This window comes from Leuciscus leuciscus, assembly GCF_965113295.1.
Source record: "Leuciscus leuciscus genome assembly, chromosome: 3".
Classification (NCBI taxonomy): Eukaryota; Metazoa; Chordata; class Actinopteri; order Cypriniformes; family Leuciscidae; genus Leuciscus; species Leuciscus leuciscus.
In genome coordinates, this window is record NC_138727.1 from 64154508 (window position 1) to 64174350 (window position 19843).

A 19843-nucleotide genomic window follows, 5' to 3' on the forward strand; every position below is an offset into this window, starting at 1 on the left:
GCGGGGGGGGAAGTGGCCCCCGCGGACCAAACGAAATTTTTCCGTAAAAGTCTAGTAGACCAACATACCATAAAAATTTCTTCATCCTCGGTGCCACGGTTCAGGTAGTTATTTAGGAAAAACTGCATTTTTTGGGGTTTGGGGGGGCCCAGCGCGGGGGGGGGAGTGGCCCCCGGGGACCAAACGAAATTTTTCCTTAGAAGTCTAGTGGGGCTACATGCCCACCAAATTTCATGTTCCCCGGTGTTTCGGTGTCCCTGGTATCGTTGACGAAAAATTTAAGGGGGCCCCAGCGCGGGGGGGGGAAGTGGCCCCCGGGGACCAAACTAAATTTTTCCGTAAAAGTCTAGTAGACCAACATACCATAAAAATTTCTTCATCCTCGGTGCCACGGTTCAGGTAGTTATTTAGGAAAAACTGCATTTTTTTGGGTTTGGGGGGGCCCAGCGCGGGGGGGGAGTGGCCCCCGGGGACCAAACGAAATTTTTCCTTAGAAGTCTAGTGGGGCTACATGCCCACCAAATTTCATGTTCCCCGGTGTTTCGGTGTCCCTGGTATGGTTGACGAAAAATGTACGGGGGCCCCAGCGCGGGGGGGGGAAGTGGCCCCCGGGGACCAAACGAAATTTTTCCTTAGAAGTCTAGAGGGGCTACATGCCCACCAAATTTCATGTTCCCCGGTGCTTCGGTGTCCCTGGTATCGTTGACGAAAAATTCAGTAAGGTGACGAAAAAAAAAAAAAAAAAAAACTTTGACAATCCCTATATGACCGGCTAGCTACGCTAGCGGCGGTCATAATAATGCTAATTTAATATGAATGTCCAGGATGGATGTGTATAAAACACAGTGCAGTTTACCAGTCAGTAAAGCACCAGGGTGGCGGTGCCACCGGCTTGGGCCCGCAATCGCTGCTCGCAGCTATATTTATTATTATAAGGCTGTACTTCCCTCATGCTTGTTCTTATCTTGTCCTAAGTCGAGCCCTATGCCTGTAGTCAATCATGGTTACTGTATACTAGTGAAAAACTAGTATACAGTTAATCAGCCTTAGATGAAAAAATACTGTATACTATAATCAGCCTTAGATGAAACACAACATTTAAACTACATACACAAGCACACATTTTAATTACAAAATTATTTATTAGAGTGTGTTCTACAAGATACAGTTGCATATTTCACATATAAATAGTTTTCATTTTAAATCCTGCATCACCAGATTTCATTTTCATTTGTGACAATTTCTCTAAACTTTATCACAGTACTACTAATGTATACAACAGTTCTATTCTTAACCTACAAACATGAAACTTTCCTAAATGTCGAAGTGATTCTTATGGGTAAAATAAAAAATAAATTCTAAAAAATCAAAAAAATAATTCAGTGGCTTAGTAAATATCACAGCAATAATTAACTTTATTCACTTAATAAAATCTCTGAATATCATTTACTTGATAGTTTGAGTTGAACATACCGAAATAATTGACTAAAACTCCAACAATTAATTTTGTCTGAAATTTACAGTTATATTTAAGTTTGAAGTTTTTCACTAAAATAATTTAGTATTTGACTAACCAATTATTTATTTAAAATACACTTAGCTAATATATTTGTGAAATTTTCATCACCATATTTGAGAATGGATAATTAAACTGATCTGTTTCAAGAACCACAAATATTACTTAAATAAAATCAATATTATTAATATTTAACACGCATAAGAAATTAAGTTTACTCAATTAAAACAATGTGCACCTCCCCCCTCCCCCCTCCACTCTGACGTGACGACAGCTCAACGGTTGAGTAAGCGAGCGCGGCGCGCGTTGTTTGAACTCTCTTCAGTCTCCAGAACAGTTCTCCTCTTCTCTTCTCAGCGGCGCAGAATTGGTGTATTTCCTATGTGAAATTCAGGTGTGTGCATGTTTTATTTTATCTATATAATCATTAATGTGCTTTAAATCATTTTATTTAATGCGAAAGAACATACAGAGACGCAATGTTACTCACCTTAAACGAGTTAAACGAGTGTCGACTCGCGCCTGTCTTTTCGCGTGATTGTAACCCCTTGCATAAAAAAACACACGACTATATTCCTAAAGATAATGAGTATAACTAATTTGGATGATAAAAATGTCCTCAGAACTGTGCACTGTTTGTTTATTGGCAGGTTATAGAGTCAGTCGCGTCGCAGCATCTTTCGGCTGTGAGTGACGCAGGACGGCGGTGTAAAGTTAGGTTCCCCCGCAGAGGCGAGTCTATCTCCGGGATGGGAATCAGCGCTGATCCGGTGGATACTGGATAACAGACCGGTTGATTACACTTGAATGTTTAGGCCTAAATGTTTAAGTTTTACTTCGAAAATGTTTCTTACATGAGTTTAAATGTAGGCAATATTGTATATGTGTTAAAAATAGTATAAAATATGCTGTATTGCTGTAGGCTACTCATCGACAATAAAGGCCTATGTCATGTAGTTATACCGGTGGTTGTATGGAATATTTTTTACAAAGGTTTAGAGGAAATAAAAAAGTTAATATTACTGGCATATAAACACAGTTAATATTACTCATAAATATTTGTTTTTAAATGTCCCCCCCCCCTCCCCCATTATTTCTACTCAATTTTATTTGTTAATGTACCAAATGCAGTTACTCAGATCTATTTAATTAGTTTTACTTACATTTACTCAGTTAATACAGTGTATGTAATTTATTTCACTGCTTAAAAATTTTATTAATATTCTAAGTGTAAAAATGTTTCACCAAACACAAATCATATTAAAAGTTTTTAGAGTGCATCACCTCCAGAGTTCATATAGAAAAACATATTCCAGCCAATTTTCAACATTTTAATCACTGTTCTAGAAACATATTTGACTCAACTTTGTTAATTTGCAATAATATGTTATGATTTGTTCACAAACAACAGGCCCAGACAGTTCACAATTAATGTAAATACACAGTCTTACAATGTCATTGCTTTATTCTGCTCTTTCAAATCCCCCGGGGACCAAACAAAATTTTTCCGTAAAAGTCTAGTGGGGCTACATGCCCACCAAATTTCATGTTCCCCGGTGTTTCGGTGTCCCTGGTATCGTTGACGAAAAATTCAGTAGATGACAAAAAAAAAAAATACTTTGACAATCCCTATATCTTCATAAAGATCAGTGATATTCTGACAGTAATCCTCGAACCGGCTTCTGGACTGTACAATTTAAAGGGATACTCCACTTTAAAATGAAACTTCTGTCATCATATACTCACCCTCATGTTGTTTCAATCCTTTAAGAATTTCTTTCTTCTACTGAACCGAAAGGAAGATATTTCCTCTGCCGTTTCCTCTGCCGTGTCATCCTCTCTTCCCCCACCCTCACAATTCTCATCTCTGGATGTGAATACCGCAACGGACACCTTATGCTCCACTCTAACCTCTTCTCTAGACATTATCTGCCCTCTCTCCTCCAGGCCAGCACGCGCTACTCCCTCTAACCCCTGGTTATCTGAGGTTCTTCGGGAACACCGGACCGAACTCAGGGCAGCGGAGAGGAAATGGCACAAATCAAAAGACGCATCTGACCTGAGTATGCAGAGGTGGGAGTAAGTCACTAAATTCAAGTCTCAAGTCAAGTCCAAGTCTTAACATTGCAAGTCAAAGTCAAGCCAAGTCATTCTGTTGTAAGGGTCAAGTCAAGTCAAGTCAAGTCAAGTCAAGTCAGGTCAAGTCATACTCTTTGTCAAGTCAAGTCAAGTCGCAACTTAGTCATCAAGTCATACCAAGTCACACACAGGCTCGTTTTACACATTTTTTAACTCTGGGACTTTTATTTCTTATTTAGACAGAGGGCTGATGGGTAATTTATTTTTTTATTTTTTTTAACTTGTGTGTAATAAATAAAATATTGTTAAGAAGCACATTAAATGCTCTAAAATAAAAATAAATTAAATGAACACAAGTAAACAAGAATTAATAAAACTTTTCCCATCTTGTGCTAGCCCTACATAGTTATTTTGCTGTGATGTCCTCTATGAAAGTGTAAACGAAACAAAAACATTAAAAATGTCAATTTAATCCAATTAGGCCAACGTGAACACACTAAAAAAAAAAACTAAAAAAAAAATGTCTAAACATTAGATTTATGTATTTAAATTGCATATAGAATTTCCATCCATTTGGATTACATAGTTTTAACATAAACCAATTAATAATCTGAATGTAATTCATATTTTTAAGTCATATATAAATGAAACAGATAAGATTTATGTAATAGTACACAGAAAAACGCCCATGTTAAATTAACACTGCTCAGTGTTCATATGTGTGCACACTACAGAGTTAAAGTACCATTGAAGCAGTGTTGAAGTTAATGAGATAATTAAGTGGTGATTGAGCATTAATTATGAACACCTGCTGTTAACAAGCAGAATCACTGAAGAACAGAGAAACACAAGAACTACAACTGACTTCAGCCACAGTCTTAGATGAAATCAACTGAAGAGAAAAGAAGACATTAAATCTGTGAAGATCTCAGCAGAGGAGGATTAAACAACTCAAACAGCTTTACCAGCTTCACCTATTACTAACCAGACTGACTTAATTTAATATCCGTTTTAATGAAATCAACAATTGTATTTTAAAGTCACCATGATGGTGGTTAGCATTTGCTTTAGTTGGACTCTTGACCCTTAACTTTTTAGTATTATATTTTCTTCGGCTGCTACATTTGTGTGTATATAAAGAACATTTGTTAAGGCAAAAAAAGCCATGAGAAAATTAGATCAGGTGATATTGGATGTTTAATCATCATGTAATTGTTTGAATCTCTGATCTTATTCTGTGTCTAACACTTTGATTATATACGAGTTGTGTTTGTAATGTTGTTATATAATAGAAGCCATGTTAATTTACAGCATGAGAGCAATGTTGTTAGCCAAATAACATTTAGTGCATCAAACTTTTTTTCTCTACATTATTACTTCAAGAATCAGTGTATGACTCTCAACAATGGTGACAATCAATGAAATGCTTCATGCTGCAGTGCATGCTGGGTACCACCAATCAAAACTCACCCATATCTCCCAGCATTCATTGCGACATTAATACATTATACAGCTGGATTTTCTGGATACTTTGTTTGATTGTCACCATTGTTGAGATTCATATGCTGTTTCTTGATGTCTGTGTTTGTCTAAGAAATGCCATAGATTCAAGTTTTTTTGCACCAAGTATTTTTTTTTAAAACCTATTTTAAATAATAGGTATTTGATAAACAACACTGCTAGATATACTATAAAATCAAATGACTTCTATTATGAATAAAACAATATTAAAAACACAAGTCCTATATAATCAAAGCATTAGATACTGCATAATACCAGGGATTAAGGAAATTACATAATGATGACGTTTTCATCATCAATAAACAACCAACATCATCTGATCTCATGGCTTTCTTAACTACAACAATTGTGCTTTACAAACACACAAGTATAGCAACCAAAGAAAAGTTTACATTAAAGAGTCAAGGTTCAAGAGTCCAACTAAAGCAAATGCTAACCACCATCGTGGTGACTTTAAAATACAATTGTTGATTTCATTAAAACGGATATTAAATAAAGTCAGTCTGGTTAGTAATAAGTGAAGCTGGTAATGCTGTTTGTGGAGTTGTTTAATCCTCCTCTGCTGAGATCTTCACAGATTTAATGTCTTCTTTTCTCTTCAGTTGATTTCATCTAAGACTGTGTCTGAAGTCAGTTGTAGTTCTTGTGTTTCTCTTTCCTTCAGTGATTCTGCTTGTTAACAGCAGGTGTTCATAATTAATGCTCAATCACCACTTAATTATCTCATTAACTTCAACACTGCTTCAATGGTACTTTAACTCTGTAGTGTGCACACATATGAACACTGAGCAGTGTTAATTTAACATGGGCGTTTTTCTGTGTACTATTACATAAATCTTACCCGTTTCATTTACATATGACTGACATATATGAATCACATTCAGTTTATTAATACAATTACATAAATCTTATCTGTTTCATTTATATATGACTTAAAAATATGAATTACATTCAGATTATTAATTGGTTTATGTTAAAACTATGTAATCCAAATGGATGGAAATTCTATATGCAATTTAACCTGTTAAAGACCCACTCCGATGAAAATTATGTTTTTCTAGGTGTTAACATGTTCTTGTGGCATTTTTCTTATGCTAGAGGACATATCTTGAGAAAAATAAGCTCAAAGTTGTATTTCTGAGTATTTCTGCATTCAAATGGCTGTGAATCAGTAGCAGACGCTAAAATGCCAGCTAAAATAGACTGGAGTTGTGACGTAGTAACTCCACTGGGCGGGGCCCGCCCGGTTGCCCGCTCAGGTTCTGAGGAGTAGAGAAGACGATGGCGGATCAATAGGCCTACCTATGTGCGGTAGCGGGTTGCAATGCTAAGAGGAGAGATATTGGTATTAGCTTTCATGCTTTACCAAAACATGTTGCTGTGAGAGATGAATGGATTACGTTCCAGGGTTCCAGACTGCGACCATTTTTTGAGAATGTGCGAGTTAAAATTTTATGTGGTCGCATTTGTGCGAGTGCATGGTCATGTACTACTCAGTTAAATTCACGCATGAATTTTCCTGCAATGAACTTGTTTTAGCGCCCGCCAAAGTGAATTTTTGTCCCGCCAAAGTCTTATTTGATCGGTGAGTAATGTAGATGAACTGCTGCGCTTGTGACAGGACATGTTTATAACTGAAAGAACGAGCAGAGAGAGAGACCCGGACTAGGGATGTGCACGAATATTCGAATTTTCGATCTGTAATTATTATTCGAAAAATAAAATACTATTCGAATTTTATCGAATTTATGAAGCCGTAAATACTTTGCGGGTCGTAAATGCAGTGAATCCCTGATAAATCCCAAGCACTAACTCGCAGTTATAATTAAATGCACTGGGTGGCACTGTGGCACATGTTTAACAAGTTGTTTGTATTTTATCATAATGTCGTCGTCTGCCTCGCGAAGTTTGGAATTACTAGTCGAAAATGAGGTTACTAAATGGAATTACTTTTGATCAAATTAATTAATTAATCTGGAATTATAATATCATCACCACAATGAGAAATCACATGAAATCCAAACAGCAGTCGACTGAGGAAAGACAGCTGTCTATCACTGCATCACGACTGCAGGTAAGCGCAGCTGTAGTGCGAGTGATCCGAGATGATAACTTATCTAATAGTAAAATGATTTTGAGGTATATTCTTCCTTTAAGTTTTCTTTGAGAGAGAGGTTTAAGAACAGAAAACGCAAGGTGCTGTTAGAAACTTAGAACTAGAACACCGTTATCTTTGTTTCTCTGAAACGTCTGTCAGCGCAGCGCGTTTTCTCACTCGAGCATAAATTGCTCGCGGCGTCCCTCCATGTGGATATTATTGTTTTTCTCAACATAAACGTGAAACAATATAAACACGATAATCATATGCTGACTCGAGTGTGTGAGTACGTTCTGTACGATAACTGGCGCAATCTGCTACTCTGCTTTATTAGGCGTTTTTTTTCCGTTCGCGCTGCTTGAGCTTATATCCTTTTGTTCTTATATTTTTTTTGTTTACACATAGCGATAGGCCTACTGTTTAATGTTTTCAATTAAAAGAAAACTTTAACACATGTTGTAAGCTTGTTGTGTATATTGCCTAATCGTAAGCTTCTTCAGAAATGGTGCCAAAACGTAAAAAAAAAAAAAAACCTTAAAAAAGAACGTATTTTTCGTTAAACGTCATTTAAATAAACGAATATTCGAATATTCGAATTTTATGAGCCCGAATATTCGAATGCAATATTTTTGAAAAATGCCCATCCCTAACCCGGACGCGCGCGCGCACTCTCTTTCTTCGGAGCAGGCGAAAATGTAAACAAGACCTCACCGTCTCCAAACTAAGCGCTGTCTTGCTCTCTCTCCCTCGCACATATTAATCAAAATACATCGACACGGCGGTAAAAGGTCGGAAGACCAAAGTTTCATGTGGAGCATTCTGAGATTTTTTTTTCTTTTTCTGAATTGCCGCTGGGTGTGAATTGTGCTAAAAAAGTTGCCTTATCTTCTCTGAAAAGCGTTCCGGACATTCAGCTGACATAAAACAACACTTTAATTAAACGAAAAAAACTATCCAGTGATGAAATGTTTTCTGTGTTGACAGAAAGAAAGAAAGACAGAAAGAGGCTGTTGCTGCCTATGTATCTCGCTTCAGCCAACGGCTCCGCCCACAACGCAGAGGCGAATTGCTAATGAGCTACTGCCGCTCTGCTGAAGCGAAGTCCCAGAAAACGGCACAGGTTTTGTGATTTTGGCTAAAAACGGCATAATCATCATTTAAAGACCACTGATAATGTTTAAAAATAGCTCAAAATATGATCGGAGTGGGACTTTAAGCTGCACCAGTGCGTCGGCGCACTGAAGCATTTTTTTATTTATTTAGTTCAAAGTTACTATCAGATTAAATGTTTTACCTTGACAAACTATACATCATTAAAAAGATATAAGATTCAAGTTTCAGTATTTGACAACTATTGTATTCTGAGAAACTTATAGTGACAGTTATGTCTTAATTTGTGTCAGGAGTTATGAAATGAAAAAATGCGTTGATCCCTTTAATATGAATTATGAGCGTCAGCTGGTCCATTCATAAAAAAAAACTCCGTGCTGTTGTCATGACAGCGATTCACAAAACAACGTCCCTCAGGGCTTTTAGCTCAAAAATGTGCAGACTTGGAGAAATATTGATATATTCTCATAGATTTACATCATATTTCTATAGACAGGAATAATATTTCTTGAATTTCCCAGCTAACAAAAAGACGTCCCTAGAACGTCCCTGAACGTCCTCTGCGAACGTCCTCTGGACGTCTTCGTGTAGGGTTCTTTAAACGTTAGCAGGACGTCGCGGGGGACGTTCGCAGGACGTCGCGGGGGACTTTCGCAGGACGTTTGCAGGACCGTCGTGCGACGTCCCGAGGGACCTTCGTGGGACGTTTGGAAAACATTCGGGGACCTTTACAGAACGTTCATTAGAAGTCCTTTTAACATCCTTTTTTATTTTATTTTACTTGGCTAACCAAAGAAAACAGACACGTTGTAAGGAACAAAGTATTTATTTTGAACAATTGTAAAGGTGTTGTGCTCTTTCCGTGTGTGTGTGTGTGTCTTCAAACGCGCTGGCAGCTGTGTGTGTGTCTCGGTCGGTCAGCTGTGGGGTTAGTCCGTTGGCAATTATTCCCCCTGGCATCTAAAACAACAAAATTAACACATTCAGTAGTGCTATGATTTTATATGTCTATATGAATATGTGAAATATAACGTCGTCTCATTTCAGCAACATTTAGCAGCAAACGTTAGTTTCGTAGTGTTAGCATAACGGTTAGCAGTGGTACACGGCGGACAACTTCAGCAAACGTTTTAAAAAGTCAAATTTTCATAATATGTAATGATGTATAGTGTTTACGATAACTAATGTATACTAATCTAAAAATTAAAAATACCTTTAAGACAGACGAAAGGGAAAACACAAGGCCGCGTCTGAGGAGGACCGTCAACTGTCACTACAGCTGAGCGTTGCCATGGAGACATGGATACATGCTGCGTGCATAATGAATGACGTCACTCGCTTAGGTGCATTTGATCATAGATAGGCTATGCATTTGATCGTAACTTGCTGCCAAAATTATAGTGTGTAGCTATATGACACTTTTTTTTGTTATTTGAAATGCAATGTGCCATCAGTCTTAAGTGCAATAATTAGAATAATATTTTTCCTAAAATAACTTATTTTGAATAAAACCAGTCCTTCAATCGCCTGACCAACATTTTTACAGGTAGCCTAAATTAGGATACATTTGTCTTATCTGTGTTATTTTCCACTTTCTTTCCAGAATGTGCTATAAATAATATTTTTACTATAGTTTATTTTCAGTTATAAAACTATAACCTCAATCTGCAAAACAAAAACCATGTTTTTTAGATAAAATCCATTATCACAGTTAATTTAATGGATAAACAAATCCCCTTTTAAATCCAATATGGGTTTATATTTTAGTTTAATCAGTCATTTGTCTGAGTTGCAAGATGTCCGGTCTAATGATAAAAATCAAAGGCATGGGCGACTGGATTGTGTGTTGTCATGGAAATGGCATGTGAGGGAGACGTTCGCAAACTGGCACGGATAAATGTCCTCAGAACGTCCATCAGTGAACGTTCCAAAGCGGACCAAATGCGGACGTCCCCCGAAGGTCCGCTCGGGAACGTTCCAAAGCGGACCAAATGCGGACGTCCCCCGAAGGTCCGCTCGGGAACGTTACAAAGCGGACCAAATGCGGACGTCCTCCGAACGTCCGCTCGGGAACGTTACAAAGCGGACCTAATGCGGACCTAAGGGGACGTTCAAAACGTCCGGGGGACGTCCCCTGTTTGCTGGGTTATACCCAAATGCGTCGATGTAATCATTATGAGCGCTTCTTACTGAGATGTGCTGTGTTTTCAATTCATACCAATAGCCTGAGGGCGCTATATGCACAAAAATACTCCATATATGGAACATGAAGAAGAGACATAATCATGTGACCTTCAAGGACGTCACTGATAGCAGCTACACACAAAGCTAACACAGAGATCGCTGTAATATGCAGATACAGACGTTTTGAAGACAATAAACATGATTGCAAATGATATTTGATATTTGAGTGTTCTTCAAGCAATGCCAGGTATTTTTATAATAGATTATATTTATAATGTAATGCTAATCGATATAGACTTTATCATCGTGCATACTATAAATAATATATTTTCTTTCTGATTTTTTTTTATCTGAAGCCAAATTAGATCACAGAAGATTATTTAAAACACTCGGCTTGAGTTATGAAATAAGTTTGAAGCACAAACATAGTTTTAATCTCATAAATGGTCGTGTATTGATGGTGTGCTAAGCTAACATGCTAGCTAGCTCAGGTGCACCTGTCACCTAGAAGTTATTCTTTTATGGGTTTTTTTCTAAATAGTAATGCTTTTCTGAAATGTTTTAGTGCATTTGATACAGTTTCAAATGTAAGTGAGAACTTTGATAAAATAAATTAGGGACTGAAACCCTATGAATAGCCTGTGAATAGCCAGTCGTTAGTAACTATAATGCAGACAAAAGATATGCATATTTAGATCCATAACCAGGCTGGAGAGGTGTGTGAATGTGTACTGGGGAGACTGAGACTGAATGGGGCTCGTTTGCACCACAAAACAATAGAGACAATAGACTGAATAGATGACTTAGATGATGACTAAACATCAGTAGCATTTTTAGAGTCTAATCAAAATAAAATCATTTGACATGATCTTGAAAAACATTTAACTAAATACAGAGTTTTAGACTTATCATTTTCAGATTTTAAATATAACATGGTCACACATATGGCTTTAGCTGCAGTGCATTTCTAGATTGCTCCAGGGCCCACTTCAATTTTATTTTCATGAAGATGTTTCATAAAAATAAATGTCTAATAACTTTACCAAACTTTGAAGCTATTTAAAAAAATTATTTTCATTATGACAATAATTAATTCTACATTTACAATAAACTACCAGGTGTCAGCTTTCAAATGAGATCATACTTGTGCTTTTAGTGCAAAGGGTTCATGAACTGTATGTTTCAGTTTGGGTATGTCATTTCTGGGGATTTTTCAAAAGTGGCGTTGCAGCTTAACAGGTTAATTAAATACATAAATCTAATGTTTAGACTTTTTTTTTTTTTTTTTTTTTTTTTTTTTGTGTGTTCACGTTGGCCTAATTGGATTAAATGGACATTTTTAATGTTTTTGTTTCGTTTACACTTTCATAGAGGACATCACAGCAAAATAACTATGTAGGGCTAGCACAAGGTGGGGAAAGTTTTATTAATTCTTGTTTACTTGTGTTCATTTGATTTATTTTTATTTTAGAGCATTTAATGTGCTTCTTAACAATATTTTATTTATTACACACAAGTTAATTTTTATTTTTTTATTTTTTTTTACCCATCAGCCCTCTGTGTCTAAATAAGAAATAAAAGTCCCAGAGTTAAAAAATGTGTAAAACGAGCCTGTGTGTGACTTGGTATGACTTGATGACTAAGTTGTGACTTGACTTGACTTGACAAAGAGTATGACTTGACTTGACTTGACTTGATTTGACTTGACCCTTACAACAGAATGACTTGGCTTGACTTTGACTTGCAATGTTAAGACTTGGACTTGACTTGAGACTTGAATTTAGTGACTTACTCCCACCTCTGTGAGTATGTATCAATCTCTCCTCTCTTCCTTTTCTGTTGATGTTCATGCTGCAAAATCTTCATACTTCCACAACAAGATCAACAGCTCCTCCAACACACGATTACTCTTCAAGACTTTCAACTCTCTCCTCTGTCCACCTTCACCACCACCCGCCTCTTCCTTAACTGCTGACGATTTTGCAAACTTCTTCACCAACAAAACAACAGCTATCAGCAGTCAGTTCTCAGCTCCACACACACAGGAACCCAGACCGACCCCTTCCACAGCCAATACCCCTCTGTCCTCTTTTTCTTCGCTAACCGAGGAAGAAGTATCTACACTTCTCCTCTCCAGTCACCCTACCACCTGCCCTCTTGACCCCATCCCCTCACACCTTCTACAAGCCATCTCTCCCACACTTCTACCATCACTCACACACATCATAAACTCATCCCTCCATACTGGCACCTTCCCTACAGCATTCAAACAGGCTCGGGTTACTCCACTGCTCAAAAAACCAACGCTAAACACATCATTTGTAGAGAATTACAGACCTATCTCTCTCCTACCATTCATTGCGAAGACACTTGAAAGAGCTGTCTTCAACCAACTAACATCCTTCTTGTCTCTAAACAACCAGCTGGATGTCAACCAATCTGGCTTCAAGAAAGGGCATTCAACTGAGACTGCATTACTGTCAGTCACAGAAGCCCTACGGATCGCAAAAGCTGCTTCCAAATCTTCAGTCCTCATTCTCCTGGATCTGTCTGCTGCCTTCGACACTGTGAATCATCAGATCCTTCTGTCCACCCTCTCATCACTGGGCATCACAGGAACTTCACTCCACTGGTTTGAGTCCTATCTCACAGGTAGGTCCTTCAAGGTCGCATGGAGAGGTGAGGTATCCAGACCATATCAGCTGATCACAGGTGTTCCCCAGGGCTCAGTTCTTGGTCCCCTCCTCTTCTCCATCTACACCACATCACTGGGACACATCATACAGGCACACGGTTTTTCCTACCACTGCTATGCTGATGACACGCAGCTCTTCCTCTCATTTCAACCAGATGATCCCACAGTAGCTGCACGGGTCTCAAGCTGTCTGGCGGACATCTCCACATGGATGAAGGAACATCACCTGCAGCTCAACCTGGCAAAGACTGAGCTTCTCGTCCTCCCTGCCAATCCATCTCTACAGCACGACTTCACCATCCAGCTAGAGTCATCATTAATCACCCCATCAAGATCGGTCAGAAATCTTGGAGTAACGTTCGATGACCAGCTGACCTTCACTGATCACATTTCAAAGACAGCTCGATCATGCAGATTTGCACTGCACAACATCAGGAAGATCAGGCCTTTCCTAACTGAGCATGCAACACAACTTATCGTCCAGGCCCTGGTCATCTCTAGGCTCGACTACTGCAATGCTCTTCTGGCTGGACTTCCAGCATGTGCAACCAAACCCCTACAGATGATCCAGAATGCTGCAGCTCGTCTTGTCTTCAACGAGCCCAAGAGGGCCCACGTCACTCCTCTGTTCATCTCTCTGCACTGGCTACCTCTCGCTGCTCGCATCAAGTTCAAGGCACTGACGCTTGCTTACAGAACTATCACAGGCTCAGCTCCCTCCTACTTTCACTCACTCCTACGAGTCTACATCCCTACCAGACACCTACGATCGGTCAACGAGCGACGTCTCGTGGTTCCATCACAGAAAGCCACAAAATCACTTTCCAGAACATTCTCATTCACAGTTCCATGCTGGTGGAACGCTCTCCCCACCCTCATCCGGAATGCAGAATCCCTGACAACATTCAAAAGACAGCTGAAAACCCATCTCTTCCATGAGCACTTAACCTTATAAAAAAATAAAAAAATAAATAAAAATAAAACATTCCCTTTGAAACATCACTTATCAGGCTTATGCTACTCTGAATAATACCTGAACTTCGTATTTTGAGCACTTCTTGCGTTGTTGTTGCTTTTGCCTCTTTATGATGACTCGCTGTTTTTGTCCTAATTTGTAAGTCGCTTTGGATAAAGGCGTCTGCTAAATGACTAAATGTAAATGTAAATGTAAATTTAGAAGAATATCAGTAACCAGACAGTTTCTGGTCTCATTGACTTCCATAGTAGGAAAAAAATATACTATGGAAGTCAATGAGACCAGAAACTGTCTGGTTACTGATATTCTTCTAAATATCTTCCTTTCTGTTCAGCAGAAGAAAGAAATTCATAAAGGATTGAAACAACATGAGGGTGAGTATATGATGATTCATTTTAAAGTGGAGTATCCCTTTAAAAATTTGCCAACTGCATATAAGTGAATCAGATGTTGGTCATCAAAACATGAAATCTGTATGAAACACATAAACAAATGACACAAAACGTGTATAAATTCTATATGACTTTAATTTGACTAGCATATTAATCAATATAAGAACTTTAAATGATTTATATATGAATTTTATATGAGTTTTATATATTTCTACTAATACCATACACATTTGCATACTTTTGACATGTAAAACTCATATAAGTCTTTTAACAGTATTCATATACAGTGAGGAAAATAAGTATTTGAACACCCTGCTATTTTGCAAGTTCTCCCACTTGGAAATCATGGAGGGGTCTGAAATTGTCATCGTAGGTGCATGTCCACTGTGAGAGACATAATCTAAAAAAAAAAATCCAGAAATCACAATATATGATTTTTTAACTATTTATTTGTATGATACAGCTGCAAATAAGTATTTGAACACCTGTCTATCAGCTAGAATTCTGAACCTCAAAGACCTGTTAGTCTGCCTTTAAAATGTCCACCTCCACTCCATTTATTATCCTAAATTAGATGCACCTGTTTGAGGTCGTTAGCTGCATAAAGACACCTGTCCACCCCATACAATCAGTAAGAATCCAACTACTAACATGGCCAAGACCAAAGAGCTGTCCAAAGACACTAGAGACAAAATTGTACACCTCCACAAGGCTGGAAAGGGCTACGGGGAAATTGCCAAGCAGCTTGGTGAAAAAAGGTCCACTGTTGGAGCAATCATTAGAAAATGGAAGAAGCTAAACATGACTGTCAATCTCCCTCGGACTGGGGCTCCATGCAAGATCTCACCTCGTGGGGTCTCAATGATCCTAAGAAAGGTGAGAAATCAGCCCAGAACTACACGGGAGGAGCTGGTCAATGACCTGAAAAGAGCTGGGACCACCGTTTCCAAGGTTACTGTTGGTAATACACTAAGACGTCATGGTTTGAAATCATGCATGGCACGGAAGGTTCCCCTGCTTAAACCAGCACATGTCAAGGCCCGTCTTAAGTTTGCCAATGACCATTTGGATGATCCAGAGTAGTCATGGGAGAAAGTCATGTGGTCAGATGAGACCAAAATAGAACTTTTTGGTCATAATTCCACTAACCGTGTTTGGAGGAAGAAGAATGATGAGTACCATCCCGAGAACACCATCCCTACTGTGAAGCATGGGGGTGGTAGCATCATGCTTTGGGGGTGTTTTTCTGCACATGGGACAGGGCGACTGCACTGTATTAAGGAGAGGATGACCGGGGCCATGTATTGCGAGATTTTGGGGAACAACCTCCTTCCCTCAGTAAGAGCATTGAAGATGGGTCGAAGCTGGGTCTTCCAACATGACAATGACCCGAAGCACACAGCCAGGATAACCAAGGAGTGGCTCTGTAAGAAGCATATCAAGGTTCTGGCGTGGGCTAGCCAGTCTCCAGACCTAAACCCAATAGAGAATCTTTGGAGGGAGCTCAAACTCTGTGTTTCTCAGCGACAGCCCAGAAACCTGACTGATCTAGAGAAGATCTGTGTGGAGGAGTGGGCCAAAATCCCTCCTGCAGTGTGTGCAAACCTGGTGAAAAACTACAGGAAACGTTTGACCTCTGTAATTGCAAACAAAGGCTACTGTACCAAATATTAACATTGATTTTCTCAGGTGTTCAAATACTTATTTGCAGCTGTATCATACAAATAAATAGTTAAAAAATCATACATTGTGATTTCTGGATTTAGTTTTTTGGGATTATGTCTCTCACAGTGGACATGCACCTACGATGACAATTTCAGCCCCCTCCATGATTTCTAAGTGGGAGAACTTGCAAAATAGCAGGGTGTTCAAATACTTATTATGAAAGCGGAAGCGGTCATATAGGGATTGTCAAAGTTTTTTTTTTTTTTGTCATCTACTGAATTTTTCGTCAACGATACCAGGGACACCGAAACACCGGGGAACATGAAATTTGGTGGGCATGTAGCCCCACTAGACTTTTACGGAAAAATTTCGTTTGGTCCCCGGGGGCCACTCCCCCCCCCCAAACCCAAAAAATGCAGTTTTTCCTAAATAACTACCTGAACCGTGGCACCGAGGATGAAGACATTTTTATGGTATGTTGGTCTTAAGGGCCCACATCAACCTAGCCCATAATCACTCATTTGTGATTTGCGCCCCTCCCATAAAAAATGAAAATGCAATATTATTCTGCTTTAATCGCCCCTATCTTCAGTTGAGATGTTCAGAACTGCACCATATTTCATGTGTATGATTAACTTGACATCCTCTGGGGGTATCCTCTGCTAAGTTTCGTAGAATTTCATCCATGGGGGGGTATAAAATAAATTCATTTATGTGCACATTTAGTGACTGTACACTCATCGGCCTGTAGATGGTGGTGTTGAGCGAAGGGTTGCTGGTTTAGGATGATACTGTCACACACACACATGCAGGAATACAAACAAACGCAAGCATGCACACACACTGACATCCACACGCACAGACACACACCCATACACACACATACAAATCCACATGCACAGACACACACACGCGCACACACATGTACGCACGCATACATACACGCACAGACACACACACACACACACACAGACACACACATACACAAACACACACACATACACACACACACAGACAGACATGCACATACTATTACTTTTTTTAGGTATATACATAAACACGCAATACAGCCAAATTGCTCCACGTCATTTATTTTTGTGGAAAGCCAGTGCAGGCCTGAGCGGCGGTCATATTTTGTACCGCCATGCGGTACATCTAGTTTTCCTCACTGTATAAGGCAAAAATCCCCTACACGTTGTATGTGTGCTATTTAGTATGAAATGGGCCATAATCGGTCTGATTTTGTATAGGACATGTATTGGCCTTATATGAAACACAGAAGGTAATTCTGGCCGATTTAAGTAAGGAAGATATATGGTTGCTGTATATGAACCATGCAGGTTTTTTTTTCATATGGGAAGATATCAACGAAGCACCTGAAGAGAATAATTTCAACTTTTATGTACTTCTAAACACTTCAAATATACAACAAAATGCATTTAAGGGCAAAATGCATTAAGGGATTTAGCATGATATGTCCCCTTTAAGTGTAATTTTAAGTATATTTATGAGAAGTACATAAAGTATATTTTTGAGAAGTATATAAAATGTAGACTGAAAGTATGCTTTCTTCTTTTTAGTTGAAAAGAAGTATACTAATAGAACACTTTAATAAACTTTAAATTATTATTATCACTGTGTACAAGATCAGGTTCAGTTCCATGCTTATTTTATTTACTCTATAAGCTATTCCACCAGAAAGCTTGTTACTTTATAAACTTGAACATGTTCGTTTATAAGATAAGCAATATTATGTTTTAAAAAAAAGTATTTAATAAGCTACTAAATCAAAATAGTAAACACAAGTACAAGCCAAGAATACCTAGAATACTTAATTATACTTTTAAGTATATCTCGATCAACAAGTACAGGCCAAATATACTTACACTTTTCTGTCAGTATAAGTCAAGTATACTTAAGTGGAATTTGAAGTATATTTCTGAGAAGTACATAAAGTATATTTCTGAGAAGTACATAAAAAGTAGACTGAAAGTATACTTTCTTATTTTTAGTTTAAAAGAAGTATACCAATAGCACACTTGAATAAACGTATTTTTCGTAAGGGCAGGGGAAGCAAGAACTGATAGGAATGTAAATGTGTGCCTTGAAATGCAATGTCAAAAAGCAATGATAAAAGCGTCTGCCAAATGCATAAATGTAAATTATAGTACAGTTAGCTAGTCTGTTTAGTGACTGGTGTTTATTACGGTTTAGCCAGGCTCATTGCAATTGGTTGGTTAAACTACACTAAAAAAAATGGTTTTGTGGCACTGCTCTTTTTACCCAAATATTTTTTGTTAAAATAACACACATATATTTCTTTTTCCATCAAAACACTATTGAATTGCATTTAATTAACTTAACCTGTATACTTTTCCACTATACTTAAAGGTATAGCGGAGGATCTTTCCAAATTTTAGATAAGACCTAAAAGCTAAGCTATTCCAAAAGTTCCTCTCCACTTTTTGAAAAGTTTGATTGATTCACCAGAATGATTGACAATTAGGAGGACCAATAGTTTAGACTACCCACCAGGAAGTAAAACATCCTCCGATACCTTTAATTATCAATCAATGGCGTCAGAGCTAGAAGTAGAAGAACATAAAGTTTATCTAAGGGCAAAGTTTTTTCTAGGATGCTTTTAATAAAGCACACATGCTGTTAACTTCCTCTTTGGCCAGTGAAAATCAAGCACCATCTACAACACTGAGACTGTGTGGAGGGTTTACCATTAGCCTAAAATAACCATACAAAGAAAAAGAATAAAGAAAAATTAAACGACTTTGATCATTCTTGGCTTATACCACATTTATTTTTAAATGATGGTTTATATGCTATCTGGGGGTTTAAAAGTTGGACTACCAGCATAGTCTTTCTGGTGAAACCAAGATCGTGTTTTTGGTTAAGCAAAAGTAAAAGCCTGGTAGTGACACCAACATCTAAAATACAAGAGTCTTTGCAGCAGGTTCTTATCCATTAAGCACATCTTATCAGCATATAAAGATTTAAAAAGTTTTAACCACAACTTTATTTACTCACTGAGCTGGAAAAAAAATCATGTTAAATATATAACATTATATCGACAACATTTATCTTAAAAATCAGACCAAATGGTACAGATATAGTTCCTGTCTTCATACACACACACCAGGACTAGTCACGCTTTAAGTTCTGTAAATATTTCTCGAGTCTTGGGTATAAAAGTCATTGAACATTATCGCTGTTATTGCTGATTTGAGCAGATGTTACAAGACATAACAATGCTGGAATTTTAACTTGGAAGGCAGAATTTTTTTAAATAGAATAAAGCCATCTTGATATTTGACTTTAACCTTATAATTACTGAGATACAGCCATGTGTCCACTTCCTGAAAACACCCCAGTATCCCCTACACCAGAGTTCCTTAAACTCTGTCCTGGAGGGCCACTGTCCTGCACGGTTTAGCTCCAACCCTGATCAAACACACCTAGCTGTGAGTTTCTAGTGATCCTGAAGACATTGATTAGCTTGCTCAGATGTGTTTGATCAGTGTTGGAGATACAGCCATGTGTCCACTTTCTGAAAACACCCCAGTATCCCCTACACACACACACAACATATCTGAGA

General features: G+C 38.1%; 2 protein-coding genes and 1 long non-coding RNA gene across 3 annotated transcripts in view; 2 read left to right on the forward strand and 1 right to left on the reverse strand.

The window, feature by feature from the left end:
- Nucleotides 1–19843, reverse strand: part of LOC309495439 (cell adhesion molecule CEACAM6-like) — a 52112-nt gene that overhangs the window by 32134 nt on the left and 135 nt on the right. The window lies entirely within an intron of this gene.
- On the forward strand, nt 1822–2597 carry LOC309495515. Its single transcript, XR_014204711.1, has 2 exons — nt 1822–1910; nt 2167–2597. It is a non-coding gene; the product is annotated as an uncharacterized lncRNA (long non-coding RNA).
- Nucleotides 12317–14312, forward strand: LOC309495443 (uncharacterized protein; the record flags this gene model as incomplete). The annotated part of the gene is made up of 2 exons (XM_082165240.1): nt 12317–13187; nt 13359–14312. 2 exons carry the CDS (start codon nt 12317–12319, stop codon nt 14156–14158), a joined length of 1671 nt encoding a protein of 556 aa, XP_082021366.1. The 3' UTR covers nt 14159–14312.